Here is a 24248-nt window from a genome sequence, read left to right on the forward strand (position 1 = left end):
TAGGAAGTTTGGAATAACTGGGGTTGACCCAAGAATTTAAAATCCTGATTAGAAAATCGTGGAAAGTTGGTGCTGTGTGTCTCCGGATACGTTTAATTTGCACTGTTTTGCTCACCCAGAAGCAAAATGTGCTCAGTGAGATTTTTAATCTCTTTTTCCTCCCTCCCCTCTTAAATGAACATACAGGTGGCACCTCTCCCTGCAGCTGAGCTGCAGGGCTGTTGCAGTGAGAGTTTCCCACTGAAGGAACATATTTGCTGGGCAGGGCTGGTGTTACAGCTTTCTGCCGCTTCCCTTCAGTTCCCCAATTTAACGTGCTGAATTTGACAGATAGGAAAAAAACTTTGTCTGCGGCATGAGCCTCACTATCTCAAACTGCTCTTAAGAGGTATGAGAGAAGATGGCGGCGGCGGCGGCGCTCGGGCCTGCGCTGCTGTGCCCGGATCCGGCACCCGCTGCGGCACCCGCGCCGGAGGAGCAGCCGGGAGCCGCGCGAGCACCGAAAGCACCGCGGGCAGGGCGGGATGGCGTGGGCTCGTCCGTGTGCAGGTTGTCAAAAACCATGGCAAGGCACGTCCAAGGAACAGCAGAAAACTGCTGCAAGGAGAGTGAGAGCAGAGTTCTGAAAAACAGGGAGCAGTGAGCACGCATCCTCAACAAGGATTTATGCACCGCGCTCTGGAATGGCTCGATTGAGAGTGAGGTAACATCATGGGAAACGGGTCCTCTGTGACAGCTTTAGCGAGAGTGCAAGGCCAGGCGGCTTATGGCTTTGGGATAAGCTTTTAATTTTTATATTACAGAGTTTTTATTACAAAAAGCTTATTTTCTTAGCATTTTATTACAAAAAGTTTTATTATGAATTTTTATATTACAAAAAATTATATTTATAGTAAGTTAAATTTTATATTACAATGATCCGTTATTTTTTTTCGCTAGGAACATTTGTCAGGCTCCTTTAAGACATCCCTGAGCACCCTGCCTGTTCATAAGGCAGGATAACACTGTTACATGTTCTCGAAACAGATCAGAAAGAAGACCCTGCAGACAGGGCACTTGAATGAAGCTCCTGCTTTTCTTATTAACTGATTGACTTGTCAAGCAAATGATTCCGTAAATCTACTCGGAGAGGGGAAGAAGGACGGTAGGAGAAGGATGTTTGGCACTTTTGAGGCTCGCTGCTGTTTGCCAGGCAGCAGCTTCCCTCGGCGTGGTGGTGGGCTCAGTGCGAGCAGGGAGCACGAGGCTCCGTGCTGCTGCTGGATTCCCCTTGGAGCTGTTTGCCGCTGGCCTGGACCGACGTTTCCCGCCGTTTCGGGTTGGAAGCCGCGCGCTTCCTCCGTCACGCTCCGGAGTCGTTGCCTAGCGCGGCCTGTGCTGTTGAGGCGGCCACGCTTGACCCCCGTGGGGGTGAACCGAGGCCGGCCTGGAGAGCTGCTCCGTGTCCCCCGGGAGGGCCTCATCCCGGCCTCGCTGCGCTCCGGAACCTCCCGTGCATCCGCGGGCGGCCGCTCGGCTTCCCGGCGGCTCCGGGGCGGCGCAGGGCTCCCCTCCGTGCGCTGCGGCGGTTCCCAGCGCCCTGTGGCCGGCAGCCAGCGCGCGGCGTGGGGGTTAGCGGCGACGGGAGGGCGGGTCGGCTGCTCCCGCCTGCTGCTCGTAAACACGTCGCGTTTCCAGTCTCACCGCTGACCTCAAGCTGCTCTGCGAGGACCTAGCGAGTAACGCTGGAGGCTGCTGCCTTGGCCCACCGTTATCCCATGTAGCTCACCAGTGATCATGGTTGCACATTGAGGTTTATAGACGCAGCGGCTCTGTAGTTTTAGGGCTTTGTGAAATTGAAACCTTCAGGGTGGTGCCCAGGTCTGACTGATTTGGTGTCACTGAGCATATTCCTTTTGCCTTTTCATCCTCTCCAAACCTGCAAGATGCTGACTGCAGCTGGCATGTAATTAAGTGGTGCAATAGCATATACTGTTTTACCATTTATAAGCACTTAATTTATTACAAACAATTAGAAACATCAGGAGCCCAAGATTTTCCTTGTGCAAATAGTTTCTAAAGGAAAAACTTCTTGCCATGTGCTTTTGTGGGACATACACACCTAAATATACTGGATACTGCTCAGTTTTATACTACCATTTGTTTTAGCAATGCAGGAATAGCCATACTGCCTTCTAATATCTTCAGTTCTTAGCTGTTTCAAAGTGTACCAAAAGAACCTGTAAATGGACAGTATTTTTCTACCTTTTATAGCTTGTACCTCCGTTTAAGCCACAAGTTACATCTGAAACAGACACAAGATACTTCGATGAAGAATTTACAGCACAGATGATTACAATCACTCCTCCTGACCAAGGTAAAGCTTCCCAAATGTTTCCCCCTCTTTTCTGTAGTCAACCAAAAATTCACTGTAATGCTGCCCAGTCTCTTTAGAACTTGGGAACGAAACATAAGTTAAAATTTGTGTGTTATTCCCATACATGCGTTTGAACAAAAATTGTAAAGTAGTTGGAAAGATATGTGAAAACTTTCTCTTCAAACTATTTTGGAAGGTGTTGTGATTTTGTGTGGTGTCCTCAAAATCTGCATATGAACAATAATTCTTAGTTTTGCACATGTGCACACATTGTGCATATATAGAGGCAGGCAACTGAGTGTGATCCGCATTCAGTCAGAGCAGATTTTCATGGTGACTGAGGTTGTTTGGTGCTCTGAAACGGTGGTGACCACAAATGCAGAGCAGTGGTCGCACGTGGAAGCAGTGCAGCTCCTCGTGGTGTTAAATGGACCTTTAAGGAGCGACTGATCTTCTGCAGAGCCCCTTTGGCAGGGTGGGATTGAACACGTGTAGGTGTCCGTGTGTGAGAGAGGAGGGGCAGGGGAGCCTTGTCAGCCTGTGGAAGAAAAAGCGACTGAATTTATTGCAGGCAGTGCATTATCTTATCATTTGCTTACTTAAAATGCAAAAGTACTAAGTGTTGTGTAATGTTTTCTGTTCTCAGATGACAGTATGGATTGTGTAGATAACGAGAGAAGACCTCATTTTCCTCAGTTCTCCTATTCAGCCAGTGGAACCGCTTAATGTTTGCAATGTTTTCCCATTCAGAAACAAAACAGACTGCATTTTGGGGACCTTACTTCAATGGACACTAGAGAACTTTCTATATTATCTGAATTACAAACTGTGTTTGTATTACAATTTAGAAGAATTTGTAGGAAGCCTCACAGATTCTGTATTTAAAACAATTCTTGGATGCATTTTTGAGAAGGAAACAAATCCATTCTTAAAGTATTAAGTCAAGGCTTTTATGCTGAATGACCATAGGTTTTTAAGAACATACACCAAAACTGTTTACCTTAGAAATAATTAAGGTATTCAACATATCAGCAACTCTGACCAGAAAATTCCCTTATTTTATTTATTTCATACAGTTCATTAAATATAGAATCTGCACTCTGAACAATTAGATTTATATAGGAAGATATAAGACTTTAGTAGCTAGTGCAATAATATAAGCAACAAAGTGAACAAAACTCTGGAGGTTTAAGGTTCAAACTCATTTTGGACAGCAGTGAAGTATCATCCTACTCCAGAAAACCAACTATAGGAACAGCATTAATTTGCCTCAGTGAGGTAAATCAAAAAGCAAAAGTTATTTTTGTTATAACATCTGCTGCAAGACATTACATATCAAAGTGAATTCAGTGGAATCTAGTCCATTGCTACATTGTACAGATGAGTATTCCACTCAAGGCAGTGCATTTAATTACTCCATTTGCGTAGAGTTTGGGAATACTTAATAGGATTGGCTTCTCAGAATACAGCAAACATCAACTTACCAACCTAATCTGAAATGCAACCGTGCAAAATCACCCACTTTCACCAGTGTATAAAAATACCATACAGGGCTAAGTAAGAAGTGTCTTAATGAGCGAGTCAGCCAGACAAAAGGACATTTTGGCACTGAAGTAATGACTTGTTGCCGCTTTTTTTTTTATGAAAAGATATATGAATATATATAAACACTTAAGGAATTTTTTGCATCATGCCAGATCATTTCTTCTTTCTTGAGTGTGCGTTAAAGGTATCAGCTGACAGTTCATGGTGCCTTCTCACTCTTGAAGATTCACTTTAACAGTGTTTCCCATGTGTAGGAAAAAAGCTAGGTTGAAACTTCATATGTGTTTGAATAATAATGGTGTTCAAAAAGTGAACTTTTTTGTTTTCATTTTTAATCTTAGTGAAAAATTCCCTACACCCTATTTTTTGTTGTATCATGTTTCTTTGTAATTTTCATGAAAGCAGTCTTACTCTGTCTCTGCTGCAAATGAACTTATTCCAGTGTAGGTTGCGTTCTCTTGAATTGCTTTTTTCTTTTTCATTCTCTTTGACTGTATAAAAATGATGACATGTACTGCAGTTAACTAGCATTTAATTTTTTTATTTGAAAGGGAGTATATTATGAAAACCCTCACTTCCCCTTTCCATCAGAAACTGCTGTTTGCACAGAGAGCCCATCACCTTGACTTTTTTTTTTTTTTTTTAACAACATTGAACTCTAGTATTTTTACTTATGATATGAAAGTTTCCCTCAACATACTAAATAAAATTTGCTTTAACAAGTTAGGTTCTTATTTCTTGTGGTAGGAGCCTTCTGGATTTGTAGAGATGCAACAACTGTGGCTGGAGCATGTGCCCCCGTTGAGGGACTTACCCTTTTCTGTCCTCCATCAGTTGTTTCCTCTCTGTGCTGATGGTTATTCCAAAATAATTTTGGAAGAAGTTTAAGGAATAGACCCTGTGCCAGAAATACGTGGTGTGGGGCTGTGAGTGAGGACAGGCCCTTTTGCTGCCTGCCTGGTCCAGTGAGGCTGTTCCTGCGGCCCCGCTGTGCAGAGTTGCTGGTCCAGTCTCCTGCAGGGTGCAAGGCTGCCCCTCGCTTCTCGAGGCTGGTGCTGATGGTTTTTAGGAGCTACCTCTGTGAGGCAGGAATCTCCTCTGAAGAAGAGAATACAGGGGAAAAAAGGGCAAGCTCTCTGCTTAGTTTGATGTATGTAGCTGCAGTAGGATGTTAAATGTTGAAGATATTTCTGGTTCAAGAAATGGGCTGGAATTCCCAGCATAGTTTACCACACACTTTATACAAAAATGGAAGGTGGGAGAAGGGATCCATAGGCTGTAGAGGGCACTTTAAATTCATGCCAGATAGCCTGTCCCCTTCTGTCCCCTTGTAACTCTCCTGTTGCTCCATTGCTTCTAAACCTGCACCCGCGGGTGCAGCCAGCCGGAGTACCGGGACCAGAGACGCCTTCTCCACCTGCCAGCCGTGACGGGCCCTTCGAGCCGCTCTGCTCCGCGCGCCCAAACCCGGGCAACACAAATGGGCAAAGGGTTCCCATAAGCTCCCCCAAGGAAAATCTGGTCTTCCAAGCGCAGGAAAGATACGGATCAGATTGCTCTGGCGGGGCTGATTTGTCTCAGAAGGGTGTGGGGGTTTCATTTGTTTGTTTTTTGTTTATTTGTTTGTTGTCCAGTTGTTGCTGTTGGATTTTGCTCCAGCTCCCATATCGAGGTGGAACAGCAGTAACAAGAATGCTGTCAGTAGCTTAGCACTGCTAGCAGTAATGGTGAATAAAGACACCTGCACTGTCTTAGGGGTATTTTTCCCCATTTCACCTGGGATCATTCAGAACACCTTGCTTGTCATCTGTGATTGAATGATTATCCCCATTACAGCTGTCTACCTAGAAAGGTAAAGTATGTTCTTTAAATTCTGATTTAGCAGGGAAAACGTGTAGCAGCATATCCATCATCGTTAACATACTGTTGTCCCCCTCTGTCAAGAAAGTCTCTGACCTGAGGATCTCCTTCACCTCAGATTACTTCCATACCTTACATGCAGAGACTGCTTAAACTTGCAGGTTCTTTTACATCATATATTAAAAAATACTTCTCTAACTACCTGTGCAGCCAAGGCTTCCTTGTTTTTCCTTCTGACATTTACAAATGTCATCCTCGCTCTGGTTTTATCTATTGCAGCTAAGATCTTTTTACTATCCCTTTGATTCAACAACTTTATTCCTCTCTCTGTGTTTCTGTATCTTCTGTATTGACTGCTTACTATTCCTCTCTTGGACCAGGCTCCTGAATTTCTGTTTCATAGTCTATTCCTGTGTTGCCTGTCACTTCCTGTGCACTTCTGCTGAAACATTGCTACTAATACTTGTTAGTCTGTATTTTTGCACAGCTGTTTTTGTACTTGGGAGGAATGTCCTACAAGCACCTATCAAACCCTGGCCTGCCTTGAACTCACGTTCAGTGCCCTCCTTGCTGCGGTGTCAGCTCGGGTACGGCTGCCGCTCGCGCCGAGCGGGGCCTCCCCTTGCCTTTCCCTGCTGCTGTTGGCCGTGTCCTTGGTTCTCGCAGCCGAAGGGTGGGCAGAGCTTCCTGCAGGGGAGTCCTGGCTTGCGGGGAAGGTGATGGATCCCAAGCGCTGCAGCAAGGCAACTGGTGAAACAGTTATGTGCAAGCCGGGGCAGTGACCAGTGTTACAGCCCAGGAACTCGACTATGAACTCAGGTTGGAAAGACAAATTAATAAATCCTTGACAGCTGTGAGTAAGGAAACAGCTCTGTGTAGCTTTGCCTTGGGTCAGGAGAAGACGAGGTCAGTTGGAGGTTGGTAGAATCAGAGACACTGCTGCTTGTGCTGTTGGGGGGAAGAGACTTTGGCAGAAGGGGTGACTGTAAATTCCCTTTCACACCTTCCCTACGAGCCCACCAGGATACGTGGGATTCTTCTCCCTTCAAACTGGGAGATCACTCTGATTTACAGCATTCGGAACTCTGCAAGCTCTGATCTCACCCCCACGGTAAAACAAACTGCTGTTTCTTCATTTTTCTTTCTGCATCATCATCTTTCCACGTGAGCTCCACAGGCTCCCCTGCTGCTGCGCCCAGGCCTAAAGCATCTTTTCTAATACTTAAATTTAAGCCCAGTTTTTATATTACCATAGTTTTTAGGTGTTAGAGATAAAAACTTCAAGGGTTTGGTGATCCTTGCTTTAATGTGAGTTTTGTGACAATGAGAATGGTTGCATATGTTTAAATGATCAATGCAAGAGTTCTATATGCTGAGTACCCAGGAAAAAAAAAAAAACTGTTTTGCAGAGAACATATGTCAGGTCAGAATGTTTGCTCTAGTAGCAGGATTTAGGATGGTGGTGAAAAATCTGATGTCACAAATAGATAAATCAAGCTATAGATAGAACCATGAACACCATTAGTGTTGATGGAAATCCAAAGTAGACTGAGTTGCAGAAGGGAAGCTTAGTGACACGGCGCCTGCAGAGCTGCGTGGAGTTTCTTCCGGGGAAGTTTGGGGGTGTTAGGAGGAAGGTTTGACTTGTTCACTGTAGCTAAAAGAACCTCGTGGAGGTAAAAAAACACTTGAAGAAATGAGCTTATGTTAAAGGGATCTGGTTTCTGCAGCGCTACATACTGCAAATGAGTGTGTTTGTCTTCCACTTTGAGCTCAATTTTCTTAATAACAGGGAGGTTAATTGCCACTAGAAGTAAGACTAAAAGAACACACAGTGCCTATAGCAAATGAGCGCTTATTATCCCAAATGCAGCTGAGTGCACAGACATTTCTGCGCTCTGGCTAATGGGACATATGTTGCATTCTAATCAGGTGATCACTAGTTGCTTGGTGTCTGAAATTATTTTAAACGAGGCCATTTTACTTTAATAACTAACTCCCTCCTGTTTGTGTGGGTTTTTTCTTTTTTTTCCCCCCCTTCTAACTGCTTGTTACCCTCCTGCTTTTGCAAGTGTGGTGGATCCTCTCCTGAGTACCAGATTAAGGACTTTGTATGTGAAAGCACCACTTACCCCTGTGGTTCTTCAGACTGCCCATAGCCCAGTTATCAGCTTTTCCTTCGCCGAAATGTTGCTTCCTGTTGTCTTCTGCCTCTGACTGCTCACTGCCTTTTCCCCTAAACCCGAGCCTTGTAAACTTCTTCCTGAGCTAAGTGTAATTCCACTCTAGGTTAAGATCCTGTTTTTGTGACATTTTTGCATTGTTTCTTCCTCTTATCTTGCAATACTTGTTTGCATTTTGTGCCTTCATGAGCTCTCTGAGGTTGCTCCACTTTCAGAGGAGAAAGGTCTTTATGACCATCAGGTCTTCATGGCATGTTGTTTAAATATTACCTAGTCTCATGCCATAGAAGAGGCTATAATTATTTTGACTAGGACGCTAAAAATTATTCACAGAAACAAAATTCACAGTCACTACTCCAAATATTAAAAGCTTCAGTTATTTGCAAACTCCATCTTTTCCTTTCGTCATTATTTTCTTACCGTACTGATGCTGTCAACGAGACAACTCTGTTGTGTGTTACCAGGAGCCCTGGTCAGCCTGAGTTCACAGTATTTAGTGTTTTAAGGGAAACGCGTGTCTGTGTTCAGGTCCTACATACCTAAATGCATTATAGTTGCAGTTCTTTCTGGTCAGTTGGTCATTTTCTCTGTGATAATGACAGTCCCTTGCTTTTCAGTGTATTGTCACTTACCGAAGCGCAGGCTGTTGGCACGTACCCCTAAAGCAGGGACACCAACTCTGCCCTTGCAGTGCTTGAGATGGGAGCGGGTTGACTGAGACCAGCCGTGACCGAGACACAAAACCCTACGTGCTGATGTTCACTCTTCCACAGGCAGGATTACATGGCAGCTTTGGGCGCGGAGCTGCAGCCTGAAGGAGCCCTCGTTACCGCCCTCACCCTGCTCACTTTCATCTCTGCTGGGCTTGGATGGTGGCAGCTTCTCCTCTCCTGCACGGGTCGTGCCCAACACAGATCCCTGCAATGTTCATGTCACCTCTCTGAGCTGGGCTCTCTGCGCTTGTTTCTAGCACGGGCCACAGCTGAAAACTCGTGTTTGACTGGGGAGCAGCCACGACGCCTTCTCCCAGGCGCAGGGCAGGGGTGGGCAATGATATAAAACTTGTGTGTGTGTTTTTTTTAATAATAGGTAGTGAATTTTCTAATGTATTCAGTAAGTCAGATGATTTTAAAGGATTTGTGAATATTCAGAGATATTAAAACACAAGTCTTTAATGAAAAATGCAGAGAGTGATATCATTCTTAAGCCAGGCAGATGCAGTGTACAATAACCTTTCCATATAGTTTCAGCTGCCAGACTTTGCCCCAGTAATGTCAGACTGAAGAATAAGGAGACTTTAAATAGGAATATTTGATGACAGTCAACTAACAAGAATAAGATGGAAGTGAATGAGAACAGAGGGAAAGAGGAAAGTCCCTTTTTGCAAACAGAGACTGAAAGGATGCAGAGGGAACTAGAAGAAAATAAAGCAGTAGAAAAATGTACTTATTTCCATAAATGTAAAGTGCAACCCCAATAAAGTGATCAAACTTAGCTCTCACTCTACTTGAGCAAAATCTGAAGTCATGTTACTTTTCTCAAGTATTATTTCTTATGCTTATTTCTCCATTATGAAGGAAGGGAAGATCAAAAAGGGCTACTTGTTATTTACAACAGCCTTCCTCAGCTTTTCCTGCTTCTGCCTGCTCTTGCAGATGGATCACGGGGTGGTGATGATGGTGACACTTTCTGTTCCTAGGTTGACCACTGGCTTTCTGGTTTGATAATGAAACACAGACACTTTAGAAGAAACTAAATGTCAGTGAGGGAACTTTTCCAGTGTTAAAAGCACACGCACCTCAATCCAACTCCCTTTACCTGTTTTTCTAAGAGGTCTAGCTCAGATCTACATCGAACGAAGATGCATCCAGAAGGGTGTGTGTAAGTCTGTGGAACATGACAGTGGTAAAGGGACCGGTGGAGGCCTGGGGCGGTCAAGAGGTGCTAGAGAGGAAGCACAAACCTGGCAGCCCGAAGCAGCTCCTGCTGCCCCATCTGCCACAGGGCTGGTGGCACCATCTGTCCCTCTGCTGCAGCCCTGCGGGCTCGGGGAGGTGCCTGCACCCCGCTGAGCTGCCCTAGGGAACGGGCTCCTCTGCTGCACCAGGCTTGGCTGAACTTCCACTCTGCTTTTGTCCTTTGAGCGAGTCCTTTTCTCTTTTCTTCCTCCTTCCGCTGTGTCTTTCCAGCACATATGAAAGAATCAGTGGACTATTTCCTTTCCCTGCCTTCTCTCATTCTAATTTAAGCCTTCTTAGTCATTTCCAAACCATCTTCTGGAGTCCCTCTAGAGGGTGAGTTATGAACTGCTGAATTACCTGACTCTTGAGAACTCTTTAAAATCTGGAAAACAGACCCTAAGCCTCCTCCAGCTAACAATGCATTACATCAGTCTGCACGGCTTGAAAAGTGGATTAGATATATTGCCAGTGGCATGAAAACGTTGCAGTCTTACTCCAAAAAAGTGGTTGAAGTCTTGGCACACTGTCCTTTCCCACCCCACTTCTGCTGCATCTGGATCCTGAGACTGAGGATCTCTGTCTTTGGCACCTCTCCCTCCTTATTCCCTAGGTACCCACTGACCCAATTTTCCAAGAGGAACTGTGGGGAAGTCCTGCCAGGCAGCTTCATGGAAATCACCCAAGAAGCTTCAGCACCCCATTCCTGGAGGATAATATCGGATCCTATAGTTACCCTGCTTGGCTCCAGCTAGTCTGCAAACACAGCTTCAAAACACAATCAAGACAACACAACCTCCCTATCGTGTCTTCCCCTGCCTGCCCTTATTTAGGCAGCAATATGTTGAAATACAAACATATGGACTCTATAATAAGTTCTGTGAAGGGCTCTGTGTTTACTATTCTGCCAAACCAATGGTTATCATTAAACAAATGACAACACTAGAGCAAGCACAAGTTTATACAGGATCAGATCCTCATCTGCATCGCTCCATTTGCTCAATGACACCAGGCTGATTTACACTAGCTGACAGGTCCATCCTTTGGGCTTTATATTAGCTGACTGCATTAACTGCTACAAAAACCAGTGACAAATCCACATCATCCTCTTGCAACTCTTAAAGAAGTGCTCTTGTTTCTTGCTAAACTCTGGAAGAAATGAGGTTTTTTTTTTAGGTAACATTTGCAAAAGAGCAGCAACAGAGTGATAGCAAATCTCTCAAAGGCAGAGCATACTCAAGAATGTATCCACAGCTGAGCAAAACAGACTAAAACAACTGAAACAAAATACTGGTGGAGACAGGTTTAAATATAGACTGACTCAAGAGCATGTGAAGAGAGGCTCTGCTGCTGGGGCAAATTGTCTCAGTAATGTGAAATACCATAGGGAACATGTCAGAATAGTTTGCTATAATACATAAACAAACCAACTCTGACCTACCAAAGTTTTTTAGTAATTAATGATAAGCCATTATATAACCCTTCTGGTTATTTCCAAAGCTTTCAGAATAATAATGAAACTTCAGAGTGCATTATATTAAAATACATATCAAAATAATGATCTTCAATTTATGTCACACCATCCAAGGAGCTCAGTTCACAACACTTTTGCTGGTATGGCATATGACCAGATTGTCAAAAACCATTCTTACCGAGTGCTGCAGGGTACTATAACTTAAGTGATTCATGCATGCAGCTGTTGGAACTGCTTGCTGGGTGGTGGAAAAGCTTCTGGTGCCAAGTGCTGATCTAAGAGAACTCGGATCTTCATCAGACGTCTTGGCTCTGAGTAGCTGCAGAACAACAGATGGTAGCACAAGTTAAGTAAACTGAGAAAATATTCTGAGACATAAAGTTAAAGCCCCGCAAGAACTGAAACTCTCCCGAAAACACAGAGAAGAAGTATGGAGATTTGAACTAGTTTCTACCTACAAGTGATGTAGGCCACTTACAACATTAAAATGTAGTCTCACTTCTGACAGCAAGCGTGTCTGAAGGACTCATGAAAGTTTTCATTTAATTTAGACAGAGAAAAGTTTTTTATTATTTTATTTCTTATATGTAAGAAATGTAAGTCACCAAAATTGCAGATAAAGCTCAAAGGCCCCACTCTTGCACATTAAGCTGTATTTGCTCTGTAAAACACAATCAATCAAGGACAATACTGAGGAAAAGAGAAAGGAATTGCATCACTTTGCAAGCAGCAACAAAGAGACACCATCATGAGCTTGGATCATTTTTTTCCTCAGAACAAGGGACAGCATTTCAGCAACTGGTGGAACATTTGTTAGTGTTAAGGCGGGCAGAAGTAAGTGTACAAGTCACAGCCATACCCAAATCGGTCATACAGGCACAGAAGGGAGATTAAATCAGAAAAACTCAAGAATTTGAAGAAAAATTTGGGGTTACAGTAGTAATTCTATCCCCCCACAAGTGAACATATGCAAGTGCACAGAGTGGGACAATTGTAATAGTAGGGAATGGAAGTCCCTCTAATTTTGTTTCTGATACCTTCTTGGTCTCACTAAGACAATTCACCCAGTAGGCTACAAACCAACTAGGAAGGACTCCACTGCAGGAGCTCATGCTGAACAGCTGTGAGTTGAACTCACACACAAATGCATCAGTTTGCTGTAGAATTTCCTTACACCAAGGGATTGCTGAGCAAGAAAGGTGGGGTATTCCTGTGAAAACCTCAACCATCCAATGACACAGATGTCTTAAACCACAGTGTAAGTCATGAAACATGTAACTCTCCCCAAAACAAGTGTCTCATTTTCAGAGAAAGGGGAACTTTTAGAACAATCTCGAGTTAAAATACTCAGAAAAAAAATGAAATGAAGAATTAAGGAATCAATAATTGAGCACATCACTGGCTTCCTTCTTTCAAGAAGCTTTTGAGGAAACCATGAAAATTAATGCTGTTCTACTGAAATGACTAGAGTTCCAGACTTCTTAGCTTGTTTTTACTCACTTTAAAAACATTTCTAAAACTAATTTGTGGCAGTAAATAACCTTGGTATCATGGAAAGAGAAATTAAAACAATCAGATTGCTCATTTAGTGAGCTATTACTAACGGCAGGAAACCGTGGGAGAATCAAGCTCCTAAAATGAAACTCACTGAGCCCAAGATGCATAAAAGTACATTAATATTTGTATACAAGCTGGTTACAAATATATATATATATTATTTCTTTAGACTTTTGGATCTATATCCTGTGAAGTGCTGCACGCTACAGCACAACCCAGCTAAACACTTAAGGATCCGCTTAAGTTTCATCATATGATTAGTTCTATCAGAGTAAACATGATGTAAGACTGGACATTCTCAGGCCACATATCCATTTACCAGTTCCGTATTTCTGGCAGTGGGCAGTAGTCAATGCTTAGGAGAACAGCAGATAGAGCAGGTCAAAAGTGTTGATGAGTTTTTAAGCGTACCATAAAGTTGCGAAGCTTTCAAAAACACACCATGGGGAATACATAGAGATACAGCTTTATACCTCAAGAAAAATCATAAAATACTTCAGGCTGGAAATATCTGAAGGTTATTATGTCCAATCCCCTGCTCAAGGCAAAGCCATATTTGCAGTTATTTCAGGAGGCTCAAGACATTTTCCATGGGATTTGGATTAGTTCCAAGGATGGGCTCTCAAATACCCCTGCAGGTTGCCTCTTCTAACCCATAAACCCTCTTAAAATAAAGAGTATTTTCCTTATATCTAATCAGACCTTCCTTGCAATAACTTACATTTGTTGCCCCTTGCCCTTTCACTGCGAATCTCTGAAAAGAGCCTGGCTTCTATCTCCTTTCAGCACACCTCATTAGATGAGGGAAGACAAAAACGAGACCTCCCTCAGCCTTGCCTCCTCCAGGCTGATCAGACACACTGCTCAGCCTCTCCTTGTACTTTCCTCTCCCTGGACTCACTCACGGTAAGAGCCTTTTTGTCCTGGGAGCCTCCAAGTGGGAGCAGTGCTTCAGAGGCAGCATCGCGAGTGATGGATGGAAAGAATCACTTGCCTAGATCTCCTGCTTTTGGTCTTACAAAACCCCAACATGGTTTAACTTTGGCATAGCAAAGACATATGTTGACTCACATGGCACCTTGTCCGCCAGGTCCTTTCCTGCAAAGCTTTTCTAATCAGCCTGTGCTGTTGGATGGAGTCACTCCCTCCCAGATGCAGGGCTTTGTACTACCCTTATTGAACTTCAGGATGCTCCTGGCAGCCCATTTCTGCAGCTTACTGAGGCTCCAGCTGCCTCCCTTCACGTATCAACCGCTGCCTACAATCAAACTGCTCTCATGCAGAATCTTGCTAAGTCCCTTCTGTCTCATTATTCCAATTATTAGTGAAGACATTAGAACCAGTTCCAGTAATAACTCCCCAAGGAAGGCCACTGCCAGCCTGGCAGCCCAGTGAATTTTCTACCCACTTTGTAGTCTATCTGCCCAAACTCTCCAACCCAGGTCCTACAAGAGCATTTGAGCAGGACCAAGTCGAAAACTTTGCTAAAGCAAGCAATAGCTGCTGTTCTCTCATCACAGAAGGCCAAGAGGTTGGGCAGGCATGACTGAGTCTTGATAAATTCACGCTGGCTGTTCCCAAACACCTTCTTGCACTGCACAAACCTTTTGTGAAGATTTGCTCTGTAATCTTCTGCAGCCTGAGCTTCAGCTGACCAGATTGTAACTCTTCAGACTGTCATCTTTGAGGATGAGCGAGACACTCACCTTTACCCAATCACCAGGAACTTCCCACACTTGCTACAACCCTGTACTACACCCCAGTCACTACCACAACCCAGCAGGGATATTACCTGCTTCCTCAGCACCTTCAGATCCATTTGAACCCTCCTCCAAAAATTCTACTATAGGTTATTCTACAATAACCCTTACACTATCGCAGGGAAGTTATTCCTCTTAAAGATGTGAAATATGCTGATTTATTGCAACAAATTGTGCAATCTAATATTTTTAAAAGAAAAGAGCAGTGTGACCTATGTATTGCATGGCATATAAATATGTCCATTAACAATAATGATAGCTTAAATTTTTTTTTTTAAATTTGCTTTAATCTTATGCACATGATTTACATTTTTACTTTTCTCTTTGCATGCAGCAAAAAGGACCATTTTGAAGATTTGACTTTGTTTTATACAGACTACCAAGTACTTTTGATAAATAACTCTATTGACACATTTTTTAAAGCATAGAAACATGTTTTGGACCTGTAGATGATTTTTTTTTTGTAAACAAAGTAAGAATATCGTCTTAATTATGGCAGTATCAATATCATGGGCTATATGTTTTAACAGTATTCTAAGAACATCAGAAGGAATCTAGGCAAAACTAACATAGTGATGCCACCTTGTGGATATAGCATGAAACTAAATGTAGGTATTTGCTATTACATATGTGGAATTTTAAAAGCTTAAAATAAAATATTACCATTCATTCTAATTCTTTAATCAGATTAAAATAGATTTGCAGGGAGCCTCTGCCATCTTTTTGCAACATCAGTATAAATTTAAAGGCATATATGTGGCAAATAGATCAGGATCTTGCCTGGCACATCTACACTGACCTTTGCATTGCTGTGGATGTTTATCAAGTGGACATCTGGGCCACTACCTGCAACTATTCCTGTCAAGGAAGGAAGAAATGGGAAAATAGTAATTGCCTGCAAAAATAAATGGACAGTATAGCCAGTGAGAATAGGGTTTCTAATTTCAACTACATTTGAACAAAACTATGTAAAATACAATTAAATGTATAAATCCTATTTTTAAAGCAAGTCTTGAAGTCACAATCTTTAAGTATATTATCTATCTTCTACAGAGACCATTGGTTTTAAAGGAAATCATAATGATGAGAACTAAAAACCTGTACTTAAAGTTAGTAAGAAATTTATCTCTGGAGCTGAGGCTTTAAGAGAAAAAGTGATGCTTACTAGTGCTATAACTTACAAAGACAGCAGTTCAAAATGCAAGTTAACCATAAGCAATACAACCTTCGAGCATCTTTGGATATAAAATATTTATGCAAACTGTAAAGTGATAGAAGAGTTAAATGCATAACTAAGTGATAGTCATTAAAATATTATAAAATATGTAGTGAATATCCAGTCTCAGACTCTCCCTCTTGCAATTTATTAATGTAAATTAGAAAGCAAACATTTAATTTTATTCCAATTATCCACCCACAAGCAATGTTAATCTTAAAATTATATGGCTTCTACTTATTATAGTAGCAGCACTAATATTTTCTCAGGTCTCTTGGTTGCTTCTAATAGGAAAACCAGTTTCCTTCAGTATGAGTAATAATACAGTGTTCAAAGATCTTTAACCTTGCCTTGTAAATGTCAGTAATTAAAAAAACTAAAGAAAGCAAGGAAAAAAAGCTTACAAAAATCAAGCATCAGGAAACCAGTGTGTTATTTTTCCCCATTCTCCTTTTTCACTTTCTTTTTGTCTTATCTGTCCTCCTTCAAGCAAATACATGGGAAAGGATGATATCTTAGAAGAGTCTCCCGCCAAGCTACTCATTTCATGTCACAGAAAACACATTTCACATTGACAAGCAAGTCATAGTTAAGCTTTAAGATAAGCTATAACAAGCTATAAAGTTTGGCTATCTCATCTTTGTATTACTGCAGCAGTTTTGTTCCGCCCATTAGTATTTTATGGAGTGACACTGTCATTCTCTGGATCATTCAGAGTTCCTAAGGACTGAAGACTTCATGCCTAGGTACTCCATGCTACAGGAATCTTGCTGAAAGGTAAAGAATGTACAAACAGGTAAGACATCATCTGTGATGATAAAATAGTATTATAACCAGTTCCACAGCACATATAAGCTTGTGCTCATACCATGTATGTAGGAGTTCAGCATCAATTAAGCTTTACTAGGGTTCAGTTTTTATTCACAGTCTGGCTCTTGTCAAAATACACAGTCACACCACTACTAGTAAGGCTCTGTGTGATGAGACACACACGAGTATTATTTGTACAGTGCATTTGCTATTGTCTTACCCATTCACTTGGAGGCTAGTTGCCAGGGTTCAAAAGAATCAGAGCTGAAAAACTGGGGACAAAGCTACTGTTTCCTTTTCTATTTCTGGGCTGTGTACCTTCAGGAAAAAAAAAATCAGTTCTAAAACACTTTTAGATTTCTGTCATTTCTTAGTATGTCCTGGCACAGATCAAGATCAAATTGTCTTACCCATATTGATAAAGAAAAAAGAAAGAAGGGATCTTCCACCAAGATACAAGTTATAACTTTAGTTGCAAGTTATTGCAACTAAATAACTTCATTTTTATGCCCTGACTTGAAATAAAATCCAGCTGCATTTAGTTATCATCTGTCCAGAAAGAAGAGAAAGGTCATAAATTGCTTTCAGTCTCTCTTCCATTTGGAGCATGACTCGCAACCAAAGGAGGTAGCTTCTCCCAGTCAGGTGTTGGTTGTACTAAATAAAAGAGGTACCAATCATACAAGGGCACCAGATTTGCAAGTCCTGGTAATATTTTTTTTTTAATTATATATATAAAAAAATCCAGCTGTGGAAATTTGTCTTGGAAAGCAAATCGGCTGTTGATCTGCTACGATTAGCATGCAAGAACTGCTTACTGTGTGCACAGGGCTGAGGTTATTTGCATACCCACCAAGTTCAATCTGCCCCTCATGATCACAGCATTGTTATGAGGGATATGTGTCACAGGAACATGCTGTTAAAGGAAATTTCTCAAGTTTATGTAATCTTTTCAGTGATTTTTTTCTTCTTATTGGGTGGTTTTGTTCCAATGCAGATTGCAGACACCAAGTACTGAAGCAATTTACCAACTTGGATTACTCTGAAGAGAAAACCTGAAATCGCTCAATATTTATTGGCATACGAGACTTAGACAAAATTGTTTTAAACCTGATCAGATGAGCTTGCTCTCTTTGTATAAAAAAAATAGGGCATCTAAGATTTATATCACGAGATTGCTAGCCATCTGCAAAATCATTAGTGCAGGATATCTTCACTCATCAATATGCTTGCTCCTCAGAGCTTCCCTCTGAAGTCCATCCAAACTTTGATTTTCTGACACTTTCCACACTGAGGTGGAGGAAAAAATATATATTAATAACAGTAGAACAAAGCAGAACAAAAAAGAAAACCTCCTGCTTATTTAATAAAACAGACTACTTCTCTAGCTCCAATAGACACTCCCAGAAGCGCACAGGGTACCGCTCTGATCTAACAGACAGGCCCTTTTGAAGGGGTGTTAACAAGACACAGAAAAGTCTGAATCTCTCACTTAAAGAGTCTTCCCTTTTACAGGTTTATTTTGTTTTTTCCTGTAGGAAACAGAAAAGTTAAACATACTTCCTTTTCCTACCTCTTACTGTTTATCCAGAACTAGAACAGGAATTTTCCTCAATAATGGGACTGAAATATATGCATATGAGTAAAAAAAGAAATATTTTTAGGTCTTCTGAATTGCAAGAAACATAAAGGTTGGTAGCCATTAAAAAACAAAACAAAACCTTGTGTACAATGCATCAGTGCAGAAGCTTTCAGTACTATTCTGTGATTTATCTGTTCTCCCCACCCTAGCTTCTAACCCTCTCCCTCCTGATTCACTCCCCCCCACCCCCCGCTTTTTTTTTTTCTAACTCTTTATTCTGCAAAAGGTGTCTGCTCTAATTAGCAAGCCCATTTCCAAGGGACTAACTAGAGGATAATAAATAAGAAATTTAAGCCAACAAACCCATATCGTTTTTTACAGAGGACAGCTTTCTATGAAACACAGCATTGTCTAAATGAGCCAAGTACCTATCAGCTACTTTGAAACACAAACCATTTGTGAGCAACCTGCCTCATCTCTCCAGGAGCCTGGAGAGCTTCTCACCCTCAGGAGAGAACAAGAAAAGGCAGATACACGCTCAGGTTGCAGTTTGCAAAATAAGCCTAACAAAGACATTTCCATTCACTGCTCAGAGTTTCAAACGAAGCACAAACTTTAAAAATTGATCCTAAAAGTAACATTTGAACACAGTAACCTTAGGATGCTTCCCATTCAAAAGTTCTGCTTTATGTTTTAAGCTGCTTGCTGTAGAAACAATGTTTTTACCCGCCCTGTGCTACCTGGTAACCGGGTTGTACCGTCATCCTGTCTCAATCTATTGTAGCTTTGAAAGAGATAGCCAATATTTTGAAATCACTGCACACACTGACACTTTTTACGACTAGCTTACTTGATTTACTCACTCAATTTTGTTTGCTTGCTTGGAGGATGGGGACAAGATTTATTTTTACTTCTGCTCAATTCAAGTCTTTCGGCTACTGCAGTAAGTAGCAGTAACTCTCCCCTTCTAACTGGCTACAACCAGGGGAAACACAAAAACAAAGCACAGCACGGGAGGGAGGCCACCATGACGTACACGCAGGTGACTCAGCAGTAAAGCAACCCACCTAGGATACACTGAAGGGCACACACACTGAAGGGCACACACACGCTTTAGAAATCCCTAGTTTGCTATGCAGAGGCCTGAAATCATGTCATCCTGCCCCTAATTATGCCAAATACCTCCAAAGCCAAGCAATCTGCAACATGAAGTGTCACTATTCAGCAATGGGTATCATCCTCCCCCCAGCTAAAACATTTATAGTCTGTTCAGTCAGCTGCAATATTTATTCTGAAATTCTGAAAATAGGCAGTATGCTTGCAGCAGCCTATTAAATAGAAAAGAATAAAATGCATTCCTACAGATGGGGGACTTATTTCTCAAATGAGCTAGCATTATAAGAGCTGTTCCTCTAGAAAGGTAATTTCTGCAAATTTAATGAGTGAAGGGTAAAAATAATTTCATATAAAATATAACAATTTCAGTTGAGAAGACCAAGAAGCATAAGCAGCAGAATTTCTTCTAGGAATATAGAGCAAATAAGTTAGGAAACGGAGCTTTAGTTACGAGTGCATTAGAGACTTACTCCCCTCTCCCCAAATCTTTTTTTTGCCTGCACTTTAAAGACAGCTATTTAACTCATCCTTCCCCCCCTCCCCTCTTACAGTAAAAGCACTTTAAAAAAAAAAAAAAAAAAAAAAAAAAAAAAACACCCACAGTCAGATAGCAAATGAAAGTTACCTGGAGGGACTTTTGAGTAGCACATAAATGATCATCTCATTCCTATTTCTACAGCACAGAAATCCTAACCAAACTGGTCTTTGCAATAAAATCTCAAGAGACATTGAAGACTGAGCAGGTTTTTGTAAAGACACTTTGAGCAAAAGTGTTGACCATTTTTCAGACCACTTCACGAGCTATTTTTAAGTACACACTCAGGAAAATAAAAAGTTATGCATAAATACAGTACTTTTTAATACTGAGACCTTGCAAGGATGATCCAGTAAAACTCATCTTTAACACTTAGTTATTAAATAAAGCTTCTGCTCAAAGACTGATACATCAAAGTTATTATAGAAAGAGGTTTGTGAAAGTTGAGAAAAAATAAAATACAAGTCAGCATATTCTCTTTTTGGGAAAACATTTAGGCTTAGACAACTGCCCTCATTAATTCATGAACAGTAAGATGAGTATCCAGAGGAGGAAGGCTGGGGGTGGGAGGGAAGAGCATGGAAGTACAGTCAGTTTCTATTTCTGTTTTCCTGGTTTCTATTCTAAACCCACAAAAAGAGCATTCTGGCTCTTTATCTACTACCTTTTTATCTACCACCTGAGTAACAAGTAGACACTGAAGAGAGATGTCTTGGGGTGATAAACCTTTTGTTATAGATTCCAGAATGAGAGGACCACACTTCAAATAGACATGCCACGTATCGCAAAGTTGACTCAAAATAATCTATAAATCCTCAAAATATAGAAGTTTATTTAGCTACAATATTAAAAGGTACATATAAAGATACAAAACACAAAAATTCCATAATTAATTCATATGCTAAAAGTATTAATTGACCAGGCACAAAGAGGAGATCATGAAATTTGTGGACGTCTTAGCCATGAGGAGTATTCATCAGGCTTCAGACTTGAAATATTGAACAACCATTGCAGATAACTTGTTCACCAACATCACCATAACTAGGGAAAAACAACAAAACAAGAGAAAATAATCAACGGACTGCCTAATGTTTCTGAATCATAAGAAAAAAAGTCCTCATTATTATTATTTTTTTTTTTATCAATCTTAACCATGGGACTTCCACACAACATTCACAGTATTCCTTTATATTATATTATATATATTATCCTTCAAGATTAGTCCACGCGAGCACACTCAGTCATGATGAACCAGCATACTATATTGCTGACAGGAAAGCAAGAAGTGTTTTTTTGTTTCCTAGAATATTTAAGTGAAAAACTGGACTTACACTAAAATTAATTAGTTCTCTCACAAGCATTTTATTTTCATATTATATTTGGTGGCTTTGCTGCAGCTAACTCAATATGAGAATTATTTAAACCCATCGGGTAAATGAGCTAGATATTTGTTGGGTCTTCATCCACTATGCCAATTTTGAGACCATATGTAATTAAAAACAGCAGCTTGAGAAGTCTGTTAGGTACTTACTCAACGACAGAGCACAGCGAGCAGGTAAGTGCGTTACAGGAGCTGCAGAGCCTGCTGCAGTTCTGGCACACGAAGCGGTCGCACTGTGTACAGGCTTCCTTGACGTCAGCCGTTCTCACGCACGAGGAACAGGCTTTGGAAACTCCCATGGGTGGAACTGCTTGGAAGAGACGCAATTTAAGGGTCATGCACTTTAGAGCAAAACTGAGGAGTTGAAAAAGTATCTAAGAGGCCTGTGAGACTAGCAAGGGCATGCTTCCTCCCTCCACACCACAGCTGTAGCGAGTAGCATTTTGAAGAACAGGATGGCAGACAACAGCATAGGGCTCACTTACAGCTTTGTTTGCCTCCCACTTCAGTAACAAGACGTACCTTATTGCACAAATCATACATACAATAGCAGCAACAGTTTCTAAAGGTTAAAAAGAAGTTATTTGGAACATTAGAAAGGGAACCGCATTCCTCTCCCTGGACCTGCAGGCCTTACTCGCCCCACGCTCCCGGGAGGAGGGAGAGGGTGTCTCCTGGCCACGGAGGGACAACTCACCCTTTTCCGTGGCCGCCGAGCGCCTCAGCAGCTTCCCGTCGTGGCCGATGAGCAGCTGCCCGCTCCAGCAGCGCTCTGGGTGGGTGTCCCGGGCCTCTCCGCCCGGCTCCGGGGAGCGGCTCACAGCGCCGGTGCCCGGGGCGCCGGCGGGCCAGGCGCCCTCCATGTACGCCTGGGCGCCCCTGAAGAGCAGCTGCCGGGTCCTCTCTGCCGACAGGAGAGGGGAGGCGGGTTAGGGGCGCCCGGAGGGAAGGAGCAGCGCGTGGGGCAGCGGTTGGAGTGACCATTAGAGGCGGTTGGGGCAGCGCTGAGGGAAAGGGCGGCGGCTGGAGCGACGGTTAGGGACAGTTGGCGCAGCGCTCATGGTTCAGGCCGGGCCCAGTGCTCCCCGCCCGCCCCGCCTCCCGCCCCGCCGCCCGCTCACCGAAGACCTCCCGCCGGTACTCCTCGCCCCGCACGCCGCAGCTCAGCTCGCGCAGCCCCACGCGGATCTTCAGCTGGAGCGGGGCCGCGTCCCCGAAGGGGCACGAGCGCTTCGGCATCGCGGGAGGAACCGCCGCTCCCGCCCCCCTCCGCGGGGAACGACAGCGGCTTTGGCCAATCACAGCTGCCGGCGCCAGCCTTCTTCATGCGTCATGGCGGCTCTTGGCCAATGGCGATGCGGGGGCGGGAAGAGGAAGCGCGAGGTGCGGGTGGGCGGGGTCGCGCTGAGGGGAGGCGGGAGCGCAATGGCGGGCGGCCCTTTTGAAGCGTTTGAGATTCCGCCGTGTCAATAAACTTGCTGACATCCTGTCCCCCTTTTCTGCTGTAGAAGTCTTGCACCGTGTTTCTCAGGTTCAGATAATTCTTGCCGAAACCCATCCTGCCCGTGACATTATTTGAGATCTGTAGGTGCCACGGAACCAATGAAAAGGTGCATAAATGTAAGATTGTTTTTCTTTTTTTAAACAAACAAACAAACTTAGAAACTCATACTAGCCAGGGGCTCTTGTCCCAGTCTGGTAGTAACAAAAGCAGCAGCAACAACAACAAAAACTGTCTCTTGTCAAAATCTGTTAGTAACAAAAATGAGAAATTAGATTTTCTAGGAGAGGTTCACTAACATTACTGATAATGAACATTTCTGAGTGACTGAGCAGTCATTTATATGGTATAGTGTAGTTTATAATATATACTATATAGAGTATATACTACGTGTGTATATATATATACACACATGTATAGGTATTTCAGTATATATTTCAAAAATGACTTGTTTTCCTTAATGCAAACAAGACATTCAAAACTGTCATTGGTAACATATCCTGGCATAGGTGCTGCAATTTGTCTGGGTTTGTATTTTTCCAGTAATAAAATATTAATCCATCACAGTAGTTGTTTTCCTTCTGTTTATTTTTTCCCAGAGAGTTTTCTATATTCAAGCTTTTCCCCTGTTATGTACATGAGATGAGGATTCTGGACAGAATCATGAACAAATATAGGAGTGATTTTTTTTTCTTTTTCTGTAGAACTTCTTGATCAGCCTAGCACTTGCTGTCTGTGGAATGGAAGCTACAGCTGTAATGCATAGTAATTTATAAAAATATCTTATGTGCTGGAAGATCTGACTCTTGCCAAATGTTCCTAAACTGTGAAAAACTCCACTTAGTTGTCTTCCGTATGTACTTGCAGATACTAAAGATGTTCAGTAGCAATTATTCCACTGTGCTTTGAAAACTCATGTTCTTCTCTCTATTTCTGGTTATGTCTTTGCAAATTATCATTAAATACATGTACTGAGGTCCCTGAAGCTCTCTGGGAAGTACGTGTGAATCAAAATGTAACCCCAGTCAGCTTGCTGTTGCCTTTCAGGATAGGGAGCACTAGATTATACGTTTCGTTAAGATGACACAAGTACGGATGAAGCTGAACTGGGTAAAACCTGTGTGGGCTATGAAGAAAAAAAGCGCTACTCTGCTTATGGTGAAGGATGCTCTGAACCTCTGATCTTGGAATATGGAAAGATTCTGAAAGGAGCAGCATGTGCTGCTGGAGCTTTCACCGAAGGGTAAGTTTAAGGGCACTTTCCCCCATGATTGGCACATGTCACTGTCAAGATGTTCTACTAGGATTGCACTTGCAACGTGCCACCACCCCTCCACGGCGGGGCAAATGCAGGAACCTTCTGTTGCAGCAATCTGAGTCAGCCTCAGGTGGTGACACCTCTTCTTTAATTGCT

At 42.4% G+C, this 24248-nt stretch overlaps 2 protein-coding genes across 4 annotated transcripts in view; one reads left to right on the forward strand and one right to left on the reverse strand.

Annotated features, from left to right (window-relative positions):
- AKT1 (AKT serine/threonine kinase 1) overlaps nucleotides 1–4623 on the forward strand; it is a 67818-nt gene extending 63195 nt beyond the window's left edge. For all 3 annotated transcript variants that reach the window (XM_088539597.1, XM_088539598.1, XM_010227226.2), the window contains 2 exons: nucleotides 2254–2356; nucleotides 3003–4623. In XM_088539597.1, coding sequence (XP_088395723.1) covers nucleotides 2254–2356; nucleotides 3003–3082 — 183 coding nt within the window. In that variant the 3' untranslated portion in view covers nucleotides 3083–4623. The remainder of the gene's footprint in view (nucleotides 1–2253; nucleotides 2357–3002) is intronic.
- A 16135-nt stretch (nucleotides 4624–20758) lies between these two features.
- SIVA1 (SIVA1 apoptosis inducing factor) lies at nucleotides 20759–22572 on the reverse strand. Its single transcript, XM_088539612.1, has 4 exons — nucleotides 22455–22572; nucleotides 22031–22237; nucleotides 21484–21640; nucleotides 20759–20993 (listed from the first exon to the last, which is right to left on the reverse strand). The coding sequence occupies exons 1-4, from the start codon at nucleotides 22570–22572 to the stop codon at nucleotides 20936–20938; spliced, it is 540 nt and encodes a 179-aa protein (XP_088395738.1). The 3' UTR covers nucleotides 20759–20935.
- Between the last annotated feature and the right edge of the window lie 1676 nt (nucleotides 22573–24248).

Source organism: Tinamus guttatus, unplaced genomic scaffold (genome assembly GCF_059628265.1).
Source record: "Tinamus guttatus ecotype Peru unplaced genomic scaffold, ASM5962826v1 Tinamus_guttatus_pri_ptg000048l, whole genome shotgun sequence".
NCBI classification, from domain to species: domain Eukaryota; kingdom Metazoa; phylum Chordata; class Aves; order Tinamiformes; family Tinamidae; genus Tinamus; species Tinamus guttatus.

What these genes read in the sequence shown, in the direction of transcription:
- SIVA1 (XM_088539612.1), bottom strand. Translation starts at nt 22,572, where the DNA reads ATGCCGAAGCGCTCGTGCCCCTTCGGGGACGCGGCCCCGCTCCAGCTG. An exon ending in GTACCGGCGGGAGGTCTTCG is followed by an intron (nt 22,238 to 22,454) that starts GTGAGCGGGCGG and finishes TCCTGTCGGCAG; the next exon opens with AGAGGACCCGGCAGCTGCTC. An exon ending in CTCGGCGGCCACGGAAAAGG is followed by an intron (nt 21,641 to 22,030) that starts GTGAGTTGTCCC and finishes TCTTCCAAGCAG; the next exon opens with TTCCACCCATGGGAGTTTCC.